This window comes from Bos indicus, chromosome 12 (assembly GCF_029378745.1).
Source record: "Bos indicus isolate NIAB-ARS_2022 breed Sahiwal x Tharparkar chromosome 12, NIAB-ARS_B.indTharparkar_mat_pri_1.0, whole genome shotgun sequence".
In the NCBI taxonomy this organism is placed as follows: Eukaryota; Metazoa; Chordata; class Mammalia; order Artiodactyla; family Bovidae; genus Bos; species Bos indicus.
Window position 1 is genome coordinate 32,972,403 of NC_091771.1, and position 20,473 is coordinate 32,992,875.

At 41.8% G+C, this 20,473-nt stretch overlaps 1 protein-coding gene across 3 annotated transcripts in view; it reads right to left on the reverse strand.

Annotated features, from left to right (window-relative positions):
• Positions 1 to 16,880, reverse strand: part of CDK8 (cyclin dependent kinase 8) — a 73,037-nt gene extending 56,157 nt beyond the window's left edge. Inside the window, exon 1 of one of the 3 annotated variants that reach the window (XM_070800259.1) lies at positions 16,152 to 16,880. In XM_070800259.1, coding sequence (XP_070656360.1) covers positions 16,152 to 16,279 — 128 coding nt within the window. In that variant the 5' untranslated portion in view covers positions 16,280 to 16,880. The remainder of the gene's footprint in view (positions 1 to 16,151) is intronic. The other 2 variants (XM_070800258.1, XM_070800257.1) reach the window with 2 other exon arrangements.
• Positions 16,881 to 20,473: the final 3,593 nt, after the last annotated feature.

Sequence of the window (20,473 nt, forward strand, 5' to 3'; positions counted from 1 at the left end):
AAGAAGAAAATAATTTTTTATGTAGTTAAGTTACTGACTGGCCATAGTACTGTTTTAATTTAAACAGCTATGAGAACAATTATACAGGTGCTTCATGAAGAAAAAAGCATTGCGGTTATTATATAGTTTACATAGCTATGACAGATTATCCTTTATACGGCAAGTGTTGTTTAATAATGACTCAAGCTGTTGTTACATATTCTATGAACAACCAAGAAAAGAGGTGATACCTTAAAACAAAAGATTACTTGAACTTTCAAGCTTTATTTGTAGCATTCACAGATCTACAACCTTTTAATTACGCAAAACTGAAATACAGTGAAGAGGTCAAAAAATTTAACTGTGTGTAAAAACTATGATTTAACAAATTAACATTCTGAGTGGTTGGAAATCAAGAGAAAAGGCACAATCAACTTCAGGAAAGGAGGAGGGCTATCATCAAAAAATCCACAAACAAAAAATGCTGGAGAGGGTGTGGAGAAAAGGGAGCCCTCTGCACTGTTGGTGGGAATTTAAGTTGGTACAGCCACCATGGAGAACAGTAAGGAAGTTCCCCCAAAATTAAAAATAGAGCTACCATATGACCTAGCAATCCCACTCCTGGCCATATATCTGGAGAAAAGAATAATTCAAAAAGATACATGTACCCCAATGTTCACTGTTTAGCCAGGACACAGAAGCAACCTAAATGCTCATCAACAGATGAATGGATAAAGAAGATACGGTACATATATACAATGGAATATTACTCAGCAATGAAAAGGAACAAACTTGGGTCATTTATAGTGATGTGGATGAACCTATATTCTGTCACACAGAGTGAAGTAAGTCAAAAAGAGAAAAACAAATATTGTACATTAATGCATATATATGGAATCTAGAAAAACAGTTCTGATAAACCTACAGGGCAGGAATAGAGGTGCAGACGTAGAAAACAGGCTTGTGGACACAGGGCGGAGAGGAGGGGGTGGGACGGACTGAAAGTAGCATTAATATATATACTATAATGTGTAATAGAGGTAGGGGGAAGCAGCTTTATACCACAGAGAGCTCGGCTCAATGCTCTGTGATGACCTAGAGGGTGGGAAAGGGGGACGGGAGGGGGGCGCGAGAGGGAGGGGATATGTGCATACACAGCTGACTCACCCTGTTGTACAGTAAAAACTAATACAACATTGTAAAGCAATTATATCCCAATTAAAAAATAAAGTATATGGGACGATATGCATAGTTCATGTATGTGTGCATACTACATCATTCTATTTATTTATTTAAAATTTTCATCACACCAAGTGGCATGTGATTGATCTCAGTTCCCCAACCAGAGATTAAACCCTCACCCTCCGCAACAGAAGCATGGAGTTTTAACCACATCCCATCATGGAAGTCCCAAAAAGGAAACGAGTGTCCTCGATTTTTACATCCAAAGGGTCCTAGAAACAATGCCCCTGACCTTCCACTCTGTGCCCGGGGCTGACTATACTTCAAACCTATCCCTTCACTTTCCAAGTTGAAAGACCCAAATCCTTTCAGTTTACATACTACGGTACTCTTCTCCCAATCATTTTATCGTATTTCCCTTTCTCCAGAGCTATTCTAGTTCTTGTCTTCCTACAACATGACGATGCTTGTCAAAAGCAAAAAGGTCTCATGATTTTGTACAATGGTAGGATTACATTTTCCACTTTGTTTTCAACACATGGTCTAATCATACAGTGAACACAGTAGTCCCCCCTCTTACCAGCGTTCTCAGTTACTCGTGGTCAACCACAGTCTGAAAATATTAAACGGAAAATAAACAATTAGTAAGTTTTAAACTGCATGCCGTCCTGAGCAGCATGATGAAATCTTGCGTCTCGCCAAGGGTGAGGATCACTTCTCTGTCAAGTGTACCATGCTGTCAGTACATGGGAGAACACAGGAAATACACTACTATCCAAGGTTTCGGGCATCTTCCAGGAAGCCTGGAGTGTATCCCGTCTGGATAAGGAGGGGACTACTATTTCATCTGCTCAACTCCCTGACACGTGTTTTTCTAGAGATAACTTCCCCTTGCAATTCTTTGGAACCCACTCAAACACTTTCAACAAGAACAAATGTATTGGTACAACCAGATCCTATCAATAAGCACTGTTTACTAAGCTGAGCATCAACACTGCATTGACTTAGAGCAATGACAAATGTCTCAATCTATAGAATGGGTCCTCTGGTCACCTGAAATCAACAAATATTTACAGTACTTACTATCTACCCTGTACTGGCAAATACAGGCAAGTCTCTTATGGCATGAGTTTTTACAACACAATATGGTTATAACATCACCAATTAATTAGGGGGGGGAAAGTCTCCACACAAAGGCATTATTATGATGCAAACTGGAATCAGCACAGAGTAAACAGGAAAAATAATAGTTGCATGCAAAGAACAGGCACACACAGATGCACTGTTTGACTGTCTGGGTGTTCTTCTGGAATGGAATTGTTTTGTTTACCCAAGCATTCTTTTATTCTTTTACCACTGGCAATGGTAGCAGTATTACCAGCAAGACTGCTCAATCAGGGACAAAGGTTGGGGAACCTCAACCTTCTGAGTAGACTAAATGGTAAAGAAGCAAAGTTTATTTCTGTCCTGTTTAGTCAACAGATGTATTCCTCTTAGAATACAACTATAAAAATACTTATATCACAGCCAAGTCCAACAAAAGCCCTCTAGCACCCATACCCCAGTGAAAGAGCTTGTTTTTATAAGAGATTTTTTGTAAGAGATTTCTCAGAAACACAATCATGACATCGTAGGCAGAAGCATTTTAAGTTACTATCTGCAAAAAGACATATTTAGGAAAACTGCCTACTAATAAACATCACAAATTCTTCCTGAAAAATACAAATTAGCATAATTGGGCACTGGAGAAATAGCGGAACCACAAACAATAGAACCAGTGAGATTAATTTAATAAATATGTTAAAATATGTATAATTTACATGGCCCTATGAGAGCCTGAAAACTTTCTTTACATGCTTTATCATATACTATACAAAGGATCTGTGTGGGATGAATCTATTTTTATAGACAAGAAATCCACAGTGCTCAGAAAGATGAAATGAATTGATCCAGCTGGTATACTGCATGTCAATCTCATATCTAATACTGCTATGAGAATAAAAATTAGTTAAGTGTTCTCACCCATAAGGATAGCTATATTAAAAAAAAAAAAGGTTGGGTGGGAAGAAAGTGTTAACAAAGATGTGGAGAAACCGGAACTCTTGCGGGTTGCTAGTGGGAGTGTAAAATGGTGTGGCCGCTGAGGACACAGTCTGGCGGTTACGCACAAGGCCAGCGCTCAGGCACCATGAGATCCAGAAACTCCACTCCTAAGTGTATATTCAAATCCCACATTTGTATGTATATCCTAGGCGCATGTATATCCAAGGAACTGAAAGAAGGGACTCAGATGCACACCAATGTTCACAGCTGCCTTACTCATAATAACCAAAAAGTGGAAACGACCCAACTATCCAACAACTGATGAGTGACAAACAAAATGCGATACACGCGAAACCATGGATGGGCCTGAGAAACATTACAGTAAGTCAAAGAAGCCGGTCACAAGAAACCACATATTGTATGATTTCATTCCAATGACATGTCCAGAACAGGCAAATCCAGACAGAAAGCAGATTAGCGGTTGCCTAAGGCTGGAGGGTTGGAGGGTAAGTGGAACAACTGCTAATGGGTGCAGGGTTTCTTTTGGGGGGATGAAAATATTCTAAATTAGATTGTGGTGACAACCACACAACTCTGTGAATATACTATAAACAGTGAACTGTACACTTAAAACAGGCGAGCTGTATGGTATGTGAATCATACCTCACTAAAGCTATTAGAAAGCTTTATGAACTAAAAATGTATAACTTCTTGACAGATTTCACTAATATTTTCTGCATGAAGACAACTAGTATTGAATTTCTCTACTTAATACATTACAACTAAATCAAAAGTACTTTTTAAACACTTAAAAATGAGTCACTATTTTAACAAATGTTATCTTACATTCCAAAACATTTCAGGGATAATCATAGTACAGAATTTCACCAAGGAAAAATGTAATTGTGCTGCATTCTGATTTGAAAATCACCAAGGATACTTAAATGCGGTGAGCTCAGCTTTACAAAGTGCAACGGAAATACAGCAAATGCTACATTATCCAAATCAAATAAAGGTTAAAAAGTGGTAAGGTTGGTTAGTATTTCTGGCTTGCATTGAAAACTTCAAGCATTTAAAGTTAACATAAGGTTGAATCACCTTTCAGAACTGAATGGGCCCATCCCCTCAAAAACAAAAAGTGCAAAAGAGCAACAGGTGAAGTAGGAGATGTGTGTGCTACTCTGACAGGCTTCTTTATGTTTTTCATGTATGCACGTCCAACCACACGTCAAGGCTCTGCAGAGGTTAGCTAGTCTTGGCTAAAAACAGGACAATAGTAACTTTCGGTTCCAGGGTATCTGGTTTAAACTCTCAAGAAGTGCTGGATGCATCTGTTCTAAAATAGGTTTTCAGATAAAAAGATGAAATGTTTGCATACTTTTTCAGCTTCTTATCTGTCTATAAGAAGTACTTTCCAACTTCTGTTGAGCAGATATTATGTACGTGAAGAAAATGTTTAGCTGAACTTAAGACTTAAAAAAAAAAACTCTTCCAAATTCATAAAACACATCAGAACTGTCTTATAGATAATCAGCTGCCTGCCTACTGACATAAACAATTACCACTGCTGAATACACAAAGTTAAGTAATTCCACTGGCAACAGAAGAGGTTCCAGTTTTCCGTCTACAGAGGCAAGCCCAGAGGGGAATACGACTGAGACAGGAGACAAGGAACAAGGAACAAGGTCAAAGTCAAAATCAGAACAAAACAGAAAAAAAGCAAGCCAAAAAGGGGTGAAAAGGAAAAGACTGGGTTGATGCTGGTCAGGGAATGAAAAGATGACCAAAGTCAAGCAACAGGAAACAGAGAGAAAGCTCATTTGAGCAACAGAGGAGTACACGCAGTCAGGCTGAACAGGTGGCTGGAGGGAGACGCTCCATCAAGAGCTCCAGTCACATGTGACAGAACAGAGCTCAGCAGCAGTGTTCAGCTGGAACAGAGAAATCTCATGAATGTGAACACAAAATAACACGTGAACTTCATAATGACTGCAATTTTAAATGTCCACAAGTCAATTTCTTTATGCCAACCAGCAATCTAAAATACCTCAGACTATGCAGGGAAAGAAAATGTACAACAAAGTTTCCAAAAGAACAATCAAAACAATTCTGACTCTACAATGCATTAACCCCATGATTCAAGCATGTTATTATCATTATTTATTCCCATTTCTTCCTTCCACATTAAGTTTTGTTTTGGGAGTTTGGATGAGAGTGTAATTGGCGCAAACTTTCTTGAGGACATAAGACTGGATCTCAGAAGAGCCTGAAGCCCAGGCCTGTTAAAGAGATACTCCTGGGAAACTGACCTACACTGCAGCAGTCTAACAGTGACGTGCCCGGGTCATGTATCACTTGTGCTTGGCACGCTGATCAGTCTCTAAAACAATTGACAGAAGCCAGGAGGGAGCTTCCCTTGCTTCATGCACACTTTGCTCCTTGCCAGTGGTATCCTCCACAGCAAACCTCCCTATGGGGAAGGCTCTGGGGACCTGGGCAGTTGTATCTCTACCTGAGAGAATGCTGTATGCAAAGACTGATATAAAGGACATTTACTGCAGTACTGTTTAAGAGCATTAAAAAAAGAAAAGAAAAGAAAACAATCTAAACATCCTCAGTTGGATCTGTGTATCACTAATACAGCATGTTCATAAAACAGAATGACAAGCTGCTGAAGTGAACTGTGTGATCATGGCTGTTGTGTGCAAGCTCCACTGCTCAATCATGACCAACTCTATCTGACCCCATGGACTACAGCCATCTTCAAAACATAAAAACTGAGAAAAGTAAGGACAAAACATACGTATATGCCATCAAACAATTTGTGTTTAAAGATGATGACATACAGACCTTTCTAATTCCTACATATAACCCAGCAGCCACTGATAAACGTGACTTCATAAAAATAAGAGTGATGCATAAAAAATAATATCATAAACTAAGTCCAAAGATGTTTGTGTCCACAAGCTGGACAGCATACACAAGAAACACATCTAAGTGGACAGCTCTGAAAGAAGAAATGGGTGACTGGAGGAGAAAGAGCTGAGAGGACTTAAGTTTTCACTTCCTCAGTATACTTACGTCTTGTACCTATGCATGTGTTATCTGCTCAAATGAATGAAGTATTAAATTTTAAAGTCGACCCAGGCATACACCTGCTTCCACCTGCACACACAGGAGGCTGACAACGACTGTCCCTAAAGAGGGGGACTGCTGTCTTCCCGCATAGCCTTACATTCTGCTTGATTATTTATCCTGAGAGCTTATTAATTTTATAATCTAATCTTATAACAGAAATATAGCTGTGGAAAGAATACAATCTTTGACCCTAAAATTCCACTGCAAGAACTTGATACCACATTGAAGAACTGTAGTCCTATTTTCTAGGAGCTTCTTTGCTCACCGCAATGGCCAAAATTTAGAGACTACTTAAATTTCATCTATCACTAGAGAAGTGGTTAACTGGATACATATTTACATATAAATCTGTGTGTATATCAAAATAATGTGATGCCCGCAATAATTAAAACTAAGGATTTAGAGCTACACTCAGACATGGAAAGATGCATAATATTCTTGAGTGAAAACATGTAAAGTCATAGTAGATGTCATTCATTGTTTTCTCCACCACAGCCCTATCCCACTTACTACGAGTAACTATTTACTTGCTTGTGCCCCTCAAAGTCTTTAAGTTCCTTAGGACTTACAACTGTGGCCTGTCCACTGCTGAATCACCTATACCTGGCACAGGACCTGGAACCTGGCATATTACAGACATTCAGTGAACACCTACAAATAAACTATAAAGTACTCTTGCCTGGAAAATCCCATGGACGGAGGAGCCTGGTAGGCTGCAGTCCATGGGGTCGCAAAGAGTAGGATTCAACTGAGCGACTTCACTTTCACTTTTCACTTTGATGCATTGGAGAAGGAAATGGCAACCCACTCCAGTATTCTTGCCTGGAGAATCCCAGGGACGGGGGGAGCCTGGTGGGGTGCCATCTATGGGGTCGCACAGAGTCGGACACAACTGAAGCGACTTAGCAAAAAAAAAAAAAAAAAAAACTATAAATACACAAATTTGCCTCCCCCTCATTACAGCTAAAGAGAAACTAAAATGGAATGTCAAATATTTAAATGATTTAATTTTACATTTAAAAGAACCTTCAATGTTAAGTCAGCAGTAGAAAACAAATATAAGTACTCCTTACTGTGTGCTTAACACTTTCTTGGGAACTGTGTATAAATTGAATTTTTTTTTGCAAACTGAGTCCCAAGTATGTTAGGATAGGTCCCTTACTTAAAGGGCTTCTTTCATTAAGTGAAAAAACTCCAAACAAATGTATTTATCCTATATGAGCTTAAAATTTTCATGAGATTTATTGGCTTCCCTTAAAACAAGCCACATAAAAATAATTTTTCAATACCTACTCTTTTCCCCAAAATAATGACTTGGATAAACTATGATACAGCTGTTTGACAAGTCTGGGTTATTTTTTTTTTAGTCCCTTAGTTCTCTGCTGCTGCTGCTAAGTTGCTTCAGTCGTGTCCGACTCTGCGCGACCCCATGGACTGCAGCCCACCAGGCTTCTCCGTCCATGGGATTCTCCAGGCAAGAACACTGGAGTGGGTTGCCATTTTCCTTTCCAATGGATGAAAGTGAAAAGTGAAAGTGAAGCCGCTCAGCCGTGTCCAACTTTCAGGGACCCCATGGACTGCAGCCCACCAGGCCCCTCCATCCATGGGATTTTCCAGGCAAGAGCACTGGAGTGGGGTGCCATTGCCTTCTCCTTAGTTCTCTAGACAACCTATAAAATTCAGGTGTATCGAAACACTCACAGCAGGGATCCCGATGTGAGGAATTCCTCTCCTTAGGATGACTGCTTATTAGAACTCATGGGTTATAATAAAGTTAATAGATTTTAAAGAGCTTGTCTAGAAAGATGAGTAACTTGAGTTACCTTGAGTAGTTGTTAAACTACATAATTTTTTATTCACATAACAAAAGAAAATTTCAAATATGAAACAATCACAGACCTTAAATAAAATTAAATGCCAACTTTGGTTAAGAGACTAATTATATTTTTCTTAAGTTTAGAAATAAAGGTTTGATCCCCATTTAAACTGATGCACTGGCAAGGTATACTTTAGAAAATACTTTATTCTTTGTAGTGGCTCAATTTTTCAAATACCTTTTTTCAATTAACAAAGCATGCATCTGGCTTTTGGTTTTGTTCAAGTCTGTTCCTGGTATCAATTTAGCCAGCCCATCAAACTTAGTTTCTATGGGTATTTTCACAAAGACTTTTTTATTTCAAAATATGCTCAAGTTTTTAAGTTTAGCAACTTTAAAAGGAAAATTTTCAGTTATCAATTTTAGGTACACCAAATAAAAAAGTATTAAAATACCTGTCAACATTTGGCAATATGCCAGGAAGTAATGGGAACACAAGTACTGCCCTAGAGGAAATCTGTAATATCTAACCCATGAATATTCACCAGAAAGACCCCAAGGATATATAAACAGTAATCACATATACACTGAAGTAGTTACAGAATATATCTATGAAAAGCTAACTATGTATTGTGGGGTGATGAGTGAAGAGAGGATTATTGGAGTTGTACTTTAAGAAAAAGCAGTTAGGATTTCTGAAGCAATATGTCAGAACCGATTTCAGCTGAGGGAAAAAATTGCCCAGCAACAGGTGCTGCCTGAGAGTAAGTTCAGAAGGGCAGTCTGATTTAATGGAGGAGGAGCAGTTGCATTAATCTGAATTTCAGAATCTCTATGATATAGACTAGTGTGTCAACAATGTCCTGGGAATAAGGTGTCATGGAAATTAAGGTGTCCAGGTCTTGCGGAAAAAGGACAAATCCTGGTCCTAAACCAAAGTCAAGGTAGAGTCACTCAAAGTGGTTCTCAGCTGCTTTCCAACATTTGGCAGTTTCTCAAAAAGCTAAACAGTTACCATATGACTCTGAGTATATGTCTAAGAAAACCCAAAACATGTATCTACACAATAATTCGCACATGAAGTTTCACAGCAGCATTATTCATAACAGCCAAGAAGTAGAAACAATCCAGATGTCCACCAAGTAATAAACGGATATACAAAACGTGGACTATCCATACAAGGCAATAGTTTTCAACCATAAAAAGGAATGAAATACTGATACGTGCACAGCACAGATGAATACTGAAAACACTACGCTAAGTAAAGACACAAACGGCCACATACCGTGTGCTTTCATTTACATGGAATGTTCCAAATAGGCAAACCCAGGGAGAAAGGAAGTAGATGGGTGGTTGCCAGGGCCTGGGCAGAAGGGGAGCTGTGGAGCGACCGCTAACCCGACGTGGAGTTCCTTCTGACAGGAGAGAAATGTCCTGGCACAGACAGCAGTGATGATGGCACAGCTCTGTGGACAGACTAACAGCCAGTGGGCTGCACACTTTGAGAAGGTGAATTTTATGCAGTGTGATATATCTCAGTTTTAAAAAGGGGATTCTCAGCATTTTTTCTGCGATGACACACCTGAACGACATAACTCTATCAGTAAAAGCAGCTTACAACAGCAGGGGCTGGATTTGTGACTTTGACAATCACTAAAGAATCTTGAGAAAATTATACTAAAGGGTCTTTAAGTATTAAGATCAAAATAACGAGTGAAAGTCACTTTTCGGTGACAACTTCAAGAACTGCCTTGGGGTGACAGGAGATACTTAAAGACAAAAAGTATCACAGTAGTTTCAAAGAGATGGCCGAGGCCTACTTAAACTGCTGTGAAGGAAAGGATATACAAACTGTTCTGAAGGAGCTAAGGACAGTAGGATTTCCATTCTCTAGCAGCAGAGACGGACACGACTGAAGCGACTTAGCAGCAGCAGCTAAGAACAGAAAAAGCATGAAAAAAAAAACCAGACAACGAGGATTCATTCAACAATGCAAGACATAACAACAAAGATGACACAGCCACAGGGAAATATATATATATTTATCAACACTCATTTGGCATATACAGTTCCCTTACATATGTATATTTCAAGTGTCTGTAAATCATAGTTCTGGACACAGTTGCCAAGAGAACAAATTTTTGAAAAAGCAGGTAAGTTTGCAAATGACCAACAATAACTTATAATAATATATCATTATTTCTGTTTTCCTGGCTGATATTCAGTATGCCGGAAGAAGCCCCCTCCCTACCACCTCTTCACACCACCAAGAGTCCCAATTAGAGGAATTCCCCCTCCGATCTACTGCCACCACCATCTCAGCAGCTAGAAAATTCTGGTTCCCTACTCCTAACAGAGGTGAGGCCAAAGGAAGATCATCTGCTCTTGGGAGCTGTAAGCCAAAGGCTGTCCTGCCGTGGCAGTTCACACATGAGAGCTACTCCTAAACCAGAAACTTGGACTTCAGAGGCTGCTTGTGCTCTGATGCACCAATGTTCTTGTGGTGGCAAACTGCCTCAGAGACAATTAAAGTGCTCAGTCGTGTCTGACTCTTTGCAACCCCATGGACTGTAGCCTGCCAGGCCCCTCTGTCTGTGGCATTTTTTTCGTGCATGAATACTGGAGTGGGTGGCCATTTCCTGCTCCAGGGGATCTTTCCGAGCCAGGCGGGGTTATTTACCGAGCCAGGGGGTGTTATTTACCACTGCGCCACCTACATACTGACAAAGTTATCCCTGTGCTGAACCGGGGCCTCATCAGGTTCAATGCGGACAAGGGAACCTTTGCAGAGCATGTGTGGAGCACTACGCATACAGCAGGAGCTTCAAGACGCTGGCAACAGACAGATATGAGGAGGAAAGGCATGGGAAGAAAGAATCCACACCCACAACCTGTGCTGGGGTCTGTAAGAGCACAACAAAAAGCACTCTTGCTGTCCTCTCGAGACCTTCCCTGTCCTTTCACAGTCAACAGAGTGCTGCCCTCTGTGAGGGGCTTCCCTGAAAGCAGAGAAGGTGGGAGCTCCATGTCTGTGTCCCAAGAGCACCTGGTATTGATTATCATAGTGCTTATTAAACGGCTACAGCTTATTTACATGTTTGTTTCCTCAGCAGGTATCTTCTCAAATAATGGAGTGTTTTACTCATCTTTCCACTGTCAATACCTTGGACAGTGCTTGGCAGACAGAAGCATCCAGTAAATATTTGCTGAAAGAATGAGGGGATGGATTTCTTCCAATGTTAGAAGAAACTGTAAAACAATCAAACAAATCCCAAACGAATTTGCCAGTCTTGCTATTAAGAAAATGGGATCTAAGAATGACACCTCAGAGTGGCCTAACCTGTGGATATAAATTCACCGAGTATGTAAGGCAGGTGAGTTCAACGGCCAGCAGGTAAGAAACGCACAATGTTCCGCCTATCCCTTTCCATCACAGGTTTGAAATGTTACAAGGAATAGTCCTTACTGGACATGCAAAATCCCCAGTGACAAGGATTACACGCTGGATTTGCCACGTCTGACATCTAAAGAAATACTTAAATCAAATTCAAGCTAGATATTGGGTTCGGCGATATTAAGAAGAAAACTAGAAGAATCCTTCAGGGGAAGATAGGGTTCCAACCAAGTTCTGATCACAGTTAAGGAATTAAAGCCGACTCACAGGGTCAGTGCAGATCAGATGGGTCTCTCATGCTAGTCACCAAACAAGTGGTGCACAAGAGTGGGAGAGCTACACGAACCCGGCATCTTCACAGGTAAAAGGAGGGGATGCTACGGTGGGATAAAAGACATGTTAGGTGTGGGAGCTGACAAGTCTTTGGAAGTTACCTGTCTTCTCATTGGCGGTTGATGAGAATCCACATTAAAGCATGAGACTAAGAAATGGAAGTATATTACTGCCTAAAGTAAAAGTTTTGTCTTAGTAGTTGTTTACCTGATCTTGCGAAAGTATTTTATAGTCATGATTTTTACTTCTTCAAATTACAGTCCCAAAAAATTATCAACTGAAACCCTGTAATCTTCTAACAAGGAAACAAAGGTCTACAAGGACAAATGACTTGCCCAGGGTCACACTGGTGATCAGAGGCAGAGTCTGAACTCACATTCAATTCTCCAGTCTCCCCAGCTTAACAGTTCATCCTAACACACACACACACACAGTAAATAGAAACACCCACATTGTATATACTTACTTTTGCAGCACTAGAAAAAACTAAGATTGTTCAGAAACATACTAAGAAAGTATAAGTTAACCGAAAAGACTAGCCCAGGGATAAGGCACTCATGCTTTCTGAAATGACTCCCTAAAACACCAAATCCCCATGACTATGCTTATATTTATCTTAATACAAAGCATGATGGTTAAGCGCATGGTTCTGGAGTAAGAGACTTGCTTGTAACCCCACAATTCCAGCTCTGACATTTAATTAGTCATGTAATCATGGACAAATTTGCTTCAACTTTAAACCTGTTTCCTCAACTGTAAATCTGAAAAAACACAACTGACTGGTGTGGTACCTATGAGGATTCTACAGATGATGGCTGTCAAGGCTTTGCCCACATCCTAAGATTCACTCAGTAATTTAGCTACTACTGTTACTATTTCTGTCTACTAACCTCTGTGCTGTCTACAAAAGTCCCCCAACAAATGTATTCTGTGTATTTCCCTCCTCCCTTCTACCTTTCTCTCTCTCTCTCTCTCTCTCTCTCACACACACACACACACACAATCCCAATTATCCAACCCCCAAATCCCAAGCCCAGTTTTTGTTCTTTTGAACATAAAGTATAGAAGACTAGGAACCCTACTCAAGAAACTCTTTTTGCTTTTCTTTTTTGGAGATCAAACTCTTACCCCAAATCAATTTTTAAATTCTACAATGCCCAGTGCCAATAATGACAGCTTAGAATTTAAACACACAAATTGTTTTCTGGTTCTCACACTTTTCTATTCCTTTGAACAAGACAGGTTTGGTTGCCTAAATTCTGCAAAGAGGAAAAGCAATTGACTCAGAAAGAAAACCAATCACCCTGCTTGCCACTGACTACCCTTTTGGTGTTAAGGCACAAAGGACATGCTCAATCTTATTTATGGTGACAGTGAGAGCAAATTATTCCCAAGATTTATTGTACATTTATGTTTTAACTCTACTAGAACCTGAAATTAACAGAATTATAAAAGATCCCTTTTCCCTGTATGTAATCAGGCTTCAAAGGACTCCCCCTTCCCCACATTCCTTAAAATGCCTTGGTATACTTAGTATACTGGCAGGAGAGTGTTACTACTACTTAATATCAAAGAACTGACCACGTTGTTTATTTCCTAAAACAATAATTTAAGAAGCTAACTCCTCTGGTATAAATTCCTTTACTAATTAATCATGTCTAGGATGTCCACGATGCTCGCTGGACAACATCAAAGATACATTTACATACGTTCATTTTAATAGCCAAATGACAAAGGGGACACAAGAGATGAAATGGTTGGATGGCATCAACGACTTGATGGACATGAGTTTGAGCAAACTCTGGGAGACAGTGAAGGACAGGAGAGCCTGGCATGCTGCAGTCCTTGGCGTCTAAAAGTCGGACATAACTGAGTGACTGAGTAACTGAAATGAACTGACATCAAAACAAAATTTGTTTCATTTTATTTAAATCTGAGTACTCTCTTTGAAGATGTTACTGTCTGGGATCCTAGAGTTCTCTGAAATTTCAGCTGCAGAATATATAATCTCATTTGAAAATAAATCAATACTAGAACCAAATTATCTGATCATCTTTTTATAAAAGATTAAATAGCCACAAATTTTATTTTACCTGGACTTAAATGCATTAAATTACATTTCATTGACATAAGATCAAACAAGCTTCATAAATATAATACTGTATTTTACCAGAGTGAGGTTATAAGAAGCCAAACCGAAAAATATTCCCTCTGGAACACAGAAACTGTTGAAAGTAAGTTTAAAACTCTCTTGACATTTGATCCATTTTTTAAAAAATAGTTCTTCCTATGAACAAAATCATTAATGGCTACTGAAAAACAAGCCCAAAGAATTATAAACAAAAAGTTAATGTTTCCAAAAGCAAGGCTACCTGGCTAGCATGAATGACAAAGATATGTTCATATACCATGCATCCATCCATTTAAAAATTGTACAGATTAAATTTAAATCTCCTAAAATTATTCTTAGCCTAAGTGAAAACTTGACCACGAGATATAAAATGTGATCAAAAGTACCTCCTGCCAGTAAACAATATTACAGTTTTTAATAAAATGTTAAATCAAAGTTAATAAAATTTAGATGTTTTATTAAAATAGTAATTTATGAAAATAGAACTGGTTTTTTCAGAGAGATCAAAGAGAATTTAAGGTCACCAGAATTTTGTAGAACAGATGACAGACTGGTCAAATGTCCTACAATGTCTAACCTCATGGGATCGGGGATTTTATGAACATGCTCCAAATTACATAATACTGGGGGACAGGGAGAAGGCATAAGGCTCTTAAAAACATTGTATAGGAAGTTAACAAGGATAATTTTTAAAATATGTACTTTATTACAGAGTAATACTTCAATGAGAAACATAATTAAGCAAGAGTCAGCAGTATCTCCAGACACTGATTTCTCAAATGTCACCCAACTATCCATTCCACTTAAAAGTACTTGTGAATACATGCAGCACCTACAGGATCAAGTGCTCAACTCCCTATCTTTGCAGATACCAGTACTGCTTTACTGCTGCATACAAGCACTGAAACTTATATTCCAAATTAATTAGAATTACTATCTTCTTCCTTAGAGTCCATTTTAAGTTATTTCAGAAAGATACCTCAGCAAATCTAAGAAAAATATTGAATACATAGCTCCTTCCTTTTCCAATATTGAGGATACTTAAGTATTTATAAATATGGCTTCCCCCCAACCCAGGTAACTTCAGCTTTGTGAATGAATGGTTTCATTTTTTTAAGCACTAATACCGTTGTGAACATATTCTCCCATCTAATTGGCTGAAAAAAGCAATTATTTTAAACGTTAAACAGCAGCTTAACCAAACTAAGAGTGATGTTCAAGTAAACCCACTTTGTTTATAATAAAATCTAAAGATTATATAAGCTTTGACGTCCTTTCCAGCTTTTTCCTATAGTGTCAAAGGTGAGAAAGACAACATCCGTTTTTACAAGAGGAAAACTAGGAGTTAATAGATTATATTTCTCATCTAAGAAATGTCTTCTCTTTTGTCAACATTACAAGACATTCATCTACTGACAAAGGAAAAATGAACAGTTCACTTGCCGGTTTAGGAAACTAAATTGGGAGCATTACCAGTCATAGACTTAATTAAGTTATTTCTAGGTAAGAACATTTAAAGCAAAGAGACTATTTAAGTTCCTTGCCAACTGCTAAACTGGCGGGGGGGGGGGTCTGAATAAGACACCCCTATTTGTCATTCGCCTTTCTCCCCACCACCCACCCTGCACCAAACCCCCATTGTTCTAGGTAAAACTCGCAGCTAATGATAGCGAAACAGCAACTGCTACGTTTCTGCCGCAGGTGATCGATCACCGGGAGGAACTCTTCAGAACCACCCTGACTTGCTGCTTTCTTCCCCACAAATAAAACCCAAATGGGGTCTTAAATCCATCACCAACCTGTGCGGAGGAAAGGATCCCAGCTTCCCTTCCGGGCTGATGGATGTCAGTCCGGAGGCGGGTGAAGGGTCCCCTAATAAATCGACCCCTCCCTCCAACATCATTTAAGCTGACGTTTTATAAGGAACATTTAAAGAAATCTGGCACCGAAACCCTTGAAAAGTACAGAGCCCGTGGGTCACACGCTCCTCCTCCCGACGAGCGGCGCCGGGAGACCACTGGACCGGCTCGCAGGGTGGGGGTGGGGGTCTCGCGCGGGCTCGGCCCCCCTCGGGCACCACATCCTCCCGGAGCCCGGCCCGCGGGAGACTGCCCACCTGCCCCGCCGACACTCACCCATCCTTCCGCTTGGCTTTGTAGACGTGACCGTAAGTGCCTCGGCCAACTTTGCAGCCCTCGTATTCAAACAGGTCCTCGACCCGCTCCCGCTCGCTGCTCAGCTTCACTTTAAAGTCATAGTCCATTGTCACGGCCGGCGGGGCCGGGGAGCGGGGGTCGCGGCGCCGCGGCGCGGGGGCGGGGGCCCTCCGGGAGGCTCCGGCAGCCGCGGCCCCCGGGAAGCCGCCCGCTCTACGCCCGGTGGCCGCAGCGCCGGCCCGGCCGCGGCGGCAGGAGCAAGAGGAGGCCCCGCGAGGGCGCCGGGGACATCCAGCGGGGCGGCAGGGCGGGGGCCGGCCGGGGTGGGGTGGGGGGACACACGCCGAGGAACCCGGGGGCGCAGGAGGGCGAGGGACGAGGGCTGGGGGTGGGGAGCGCGGTCGCTGCCCTTGTCCCCGCGGGCTCCGGGGCTCTGGCTCCTGCGCTCCGGCCGCGCGCTCGGCCCCCGCGGCGGGCGGCGGCGGCGCGGCGGGCTCTCCCTCGGGCGCTCGCGCCTAGCCGCGCTAACACACGCTCACGCTCGCTCCCTCGCTCGCTCTGCCGTCCACTCAGACAGAAAGGCAGCGCCGCACAACAGCCGGCACCTCCTCAGAGAGCGGAGGGCGGGGACTCGCGGAACGCGGCCGCGCTGTCGCAAAAACGTCGCGAAGACCCGGGCCGCTCCGCTTTCCCCGCCGCCCGCGCCGCGCACCTCTCCAGCCGAGCCTCACTCCCCCGGGGGGCGCGTGAACCCAGCGCGGTAGCCGCTGCCCAGAGAAGCCTCCACCAGCACCACGTGGGCGGCAGCCGGGGCTCCAGACTACAGCACCCAGAATGCACCGGCCGCCGCCGTGGCCGCCCCGCCTTAGGCTCCGCCCTCCGCGAGAGGGGAGGTGGGAGCGATGCACGATGGGATTCGTAGTCCAGAAGGAGGGGAGGCGTTTCGATGACCACTTGGGAATTTTTTTTTTTTTTTTTTTTTTTAGCAGCGTTGTCGCTAAAGTCAGATTTGGGCCAGAAACTTAACTAGAGAAATTTAAGCGTGAGGGAGTCTAGTCTGTGTTAGAATCACATTTTGTGCCACTTACGAACTCCAGAGTTTAAAGGGCACTATCGTTATCGAAAGTCTAATTATTGATCAACGGCTCACAGACTATCACTCGGGGAATCTTGTAGTTCACGGTCTAATAAGGGCTGCACAGTGATAGCAACGTGCTGACACACATTACAAACATCAGTAAAAGGGAGTCAGTTGGGAGTGGCCACGCTGCCCCTAGAGAGTGGCACTCTTGTGACAAAGGACTATCCTTTCAGAGGAGATGGTACTTTGAGTACGGCCTTTTGTACCACTGCTCCTAAGAATAGCTATTTTTAGCCATGATTACAGCAATGGATCTAAATCCATAAAAACTGTTCATAATTTTAAGGGAGGAAAGGTGTCTGCTGGAGGAGTCTTGGTATCTTTATCGTTTTTTAAAAAAATATTGGGCTGCACCAGGTCTTAGTTGTGGCACTCAGGATCTTTAGTTGCAACATGTGGGTTCTAATTCCCTGACCAGGGATGCAACCTCCGACCCCTGCATTGGGAGTGTGGAGTCTTAGCCACTGGACCAACAAGGAAGTCCCAGTGCTGATATATTGATAATAATGCCTCATTTTGTTTTATCCCCCTTATTTAGATGTCTATTTTTCATTTTTTTATTTTATATTAATTTTATGTTTATATTTATTTTACTTTTCCCAACTGCTACCATTTTCACGAAAGTTCCCCACGGTATCTCTCCACTTTGAACGTCCAACCAATTTTTTCACCTTTCCCACGATATTCATCAAATTGTGTTCTTTTATTTGCTCTTCCTTGCTAGATTATTAATTTCTATAAGAAGTCATATTTGCATCTTCCCTGATGCCTAGTATCACGGCTTGATTTTGGTGTGCAGTAAACATGTGTTGAGTTAATAAGTAAGGACGTTTGTGTCAAAAACATCTTTGTTCATGGGATTCTCCAGCCCAGAATACTGGAGTGGGTAGCCTTTTCCTTCTCCAGGGGATCTTCCCAACCCAGGGATCAAACCCAAGTCTTCCGCATTGCAGGCAGATTCTTTACCAGCTGAGCCACTAGGGAAGCCCAAGAATACTGGAGTGGGTAGCTTGTCCCTTCTCCAGCGGATCTTCCCAACCCAGGAATCAAACAGGGGTTTCCTGCATTGCAGGCAGATTCTTTACCAACTGAGCTATCAGGGAAATCAGAAACATGTGTTGAATTAATGAGTAAGGATGTTTGTGTCAAAAATATTTATGTACAAATGATGACCATGATACCATTTTATGAAAAATTCTCAGAAGGGCTCTTAAACAAATTTCCCAGGAGAAAAGAGTGACTTCACCACGGTTTAAACAAAGTTGTTTTTCCTAGTACGTCAAATACTATTTAGTGTTTAAATATACTGACTGGTCAGGGGGCCTGGGTTTGAATCTTGATGTACCATTTATTAGCAGTGTGTCCTTGGTCCCTGAATTCCTTTCTTTGCAAAATGGAGATATAAGAAACCTCAGTGACTTCCCTGGTGGTCCAGTGTTTAAGACTTGAGCTTTCACTGCAGGGGGCCCAGGTTCAATCCTTGAATGGGGAATTAAGATCCCACATGACTCACAGCATGGCCAAAAAATTAAAAAAAGACCTCAGCTTACAGTAAGTGCTCCAGAAAGGTAAGCATTCATGAGTGGGATGTTAGATGTTTCTATTCAGTGATGTAAATTGGAGGATTTCTAGCAGGACTGTTCCTTTGCATAAATAATTTAATTTTTCTCCTAAATACAAATTTAGACTAGACTCTTCCTGAAGCTTATATGTTTTGTATTTCTCAAATGATGTGTTTTTTTGTCCAAGTGTTTACTCATTGATCCTGAGAAACCAAAACACGATGCTAGAGAAAAGGTAGTGAAGAAGCTTGGGACTGGGCTTGCTCCCACCCTGGCCCTGTACCCACTTCCCACATCCCTTGCACATAATATTCCTGAATCTGAAGGTCTCCAACTTCTTCAAATGACTTTTGACTACTGTTATGACTTCATCCACTTTATGGATGAAGATAAGTCAGACATCCCTGTGAAGAAACCGAGTTTGTTTGTTTGTTTTTTAAATAATTTTATTTATATATTTTACTTTTGGCTGTGCTGGTTCTCCACTGCTGTGCAGTCTTTTCTCTGGTTGTGGTGAACGGGGGTTACTCACTTGTTGCGGTACATGGGCTTCTCATTGCAGTGGCTTCTCTTGTTGGGGAGCACGGACTCTCAAGTTGGAGCTTCAGTAGTTTCTATGCGCCGGCTTAGTTGCTCCTTCGATCCCCTGGGATCTTCCCAGAGCAGGGATTGAACCAGCATTGGTAGGTGGATTCTTTACCACTGAGCCACCAGGGAAGCTCCTGAGGTTTTTTTTTTTCCATAAAAATAGTGTAGATTTAAGAGGTACAGCATGATATTTTGATATACATGTACATGGTGAAATGACTCCTGTAGTCAAGCTAGCCATGGTTCTACTGTGAGTAATCCCAGAGTAGGAAAGGAAGGCCGCCTTGGACCAGGAAAGAGAAAGACTTGCTTTTCTCTCTGCAACTATGGTGTGAGTTAGAGGTCTGGACTCTAGGTTGGGGGCACACAGGGGTGAGCTGGCCCCTTAGCAGAGCATCAGGATAGGGAGCAAAGGAAGAGTGAGCCACTAGGGCCCCTGAGGGGAGCTTGGCTAATGTGTCAGGAGCAGTGATAGCTAATATCCAGCTTGAGGTTTTTCTTTTCTGTGTGATAATTCCCTTCTATCATCCCTAAGACATAAGCTGGTCTTACCTCTGGAGCCTGTGTCCAGGCTTGGAGGAAAGGAAGAGGCAGCAGCTGGAACCTCAATTGTAGGAGTGAAGAAGTGGCCCACAGAGCCAAAGCAGTGTGCTGGGAAGCCCTTGGGGCTCATGCTTGTATTCCAAAAACCTGAGGGAGGGATCAGAGAAATCAGCTTCACACTTAACTGTTGTTTGACTGAATCGAACATATCAGGGACCTAAGGGCTCCCATTTCGGTTTGATTTCATCCTCGGGTCATCCTGATGTCACGTCTCGTGGCACCATGGTGACTTCCAGTGACACTAGAGCACTGTGGCCCTCATTGGTCCATGTTACAAACAACGCACAAGCCACACTTGTGCTTCTTGTCTTAAAATGTGGCTCTTTACATTCTAAATTTAACATCTCCAGTCTAAACATGCCTCTCAAACACCAGCCCCATATTTCTACTACCTCCTGTTCAGCCTC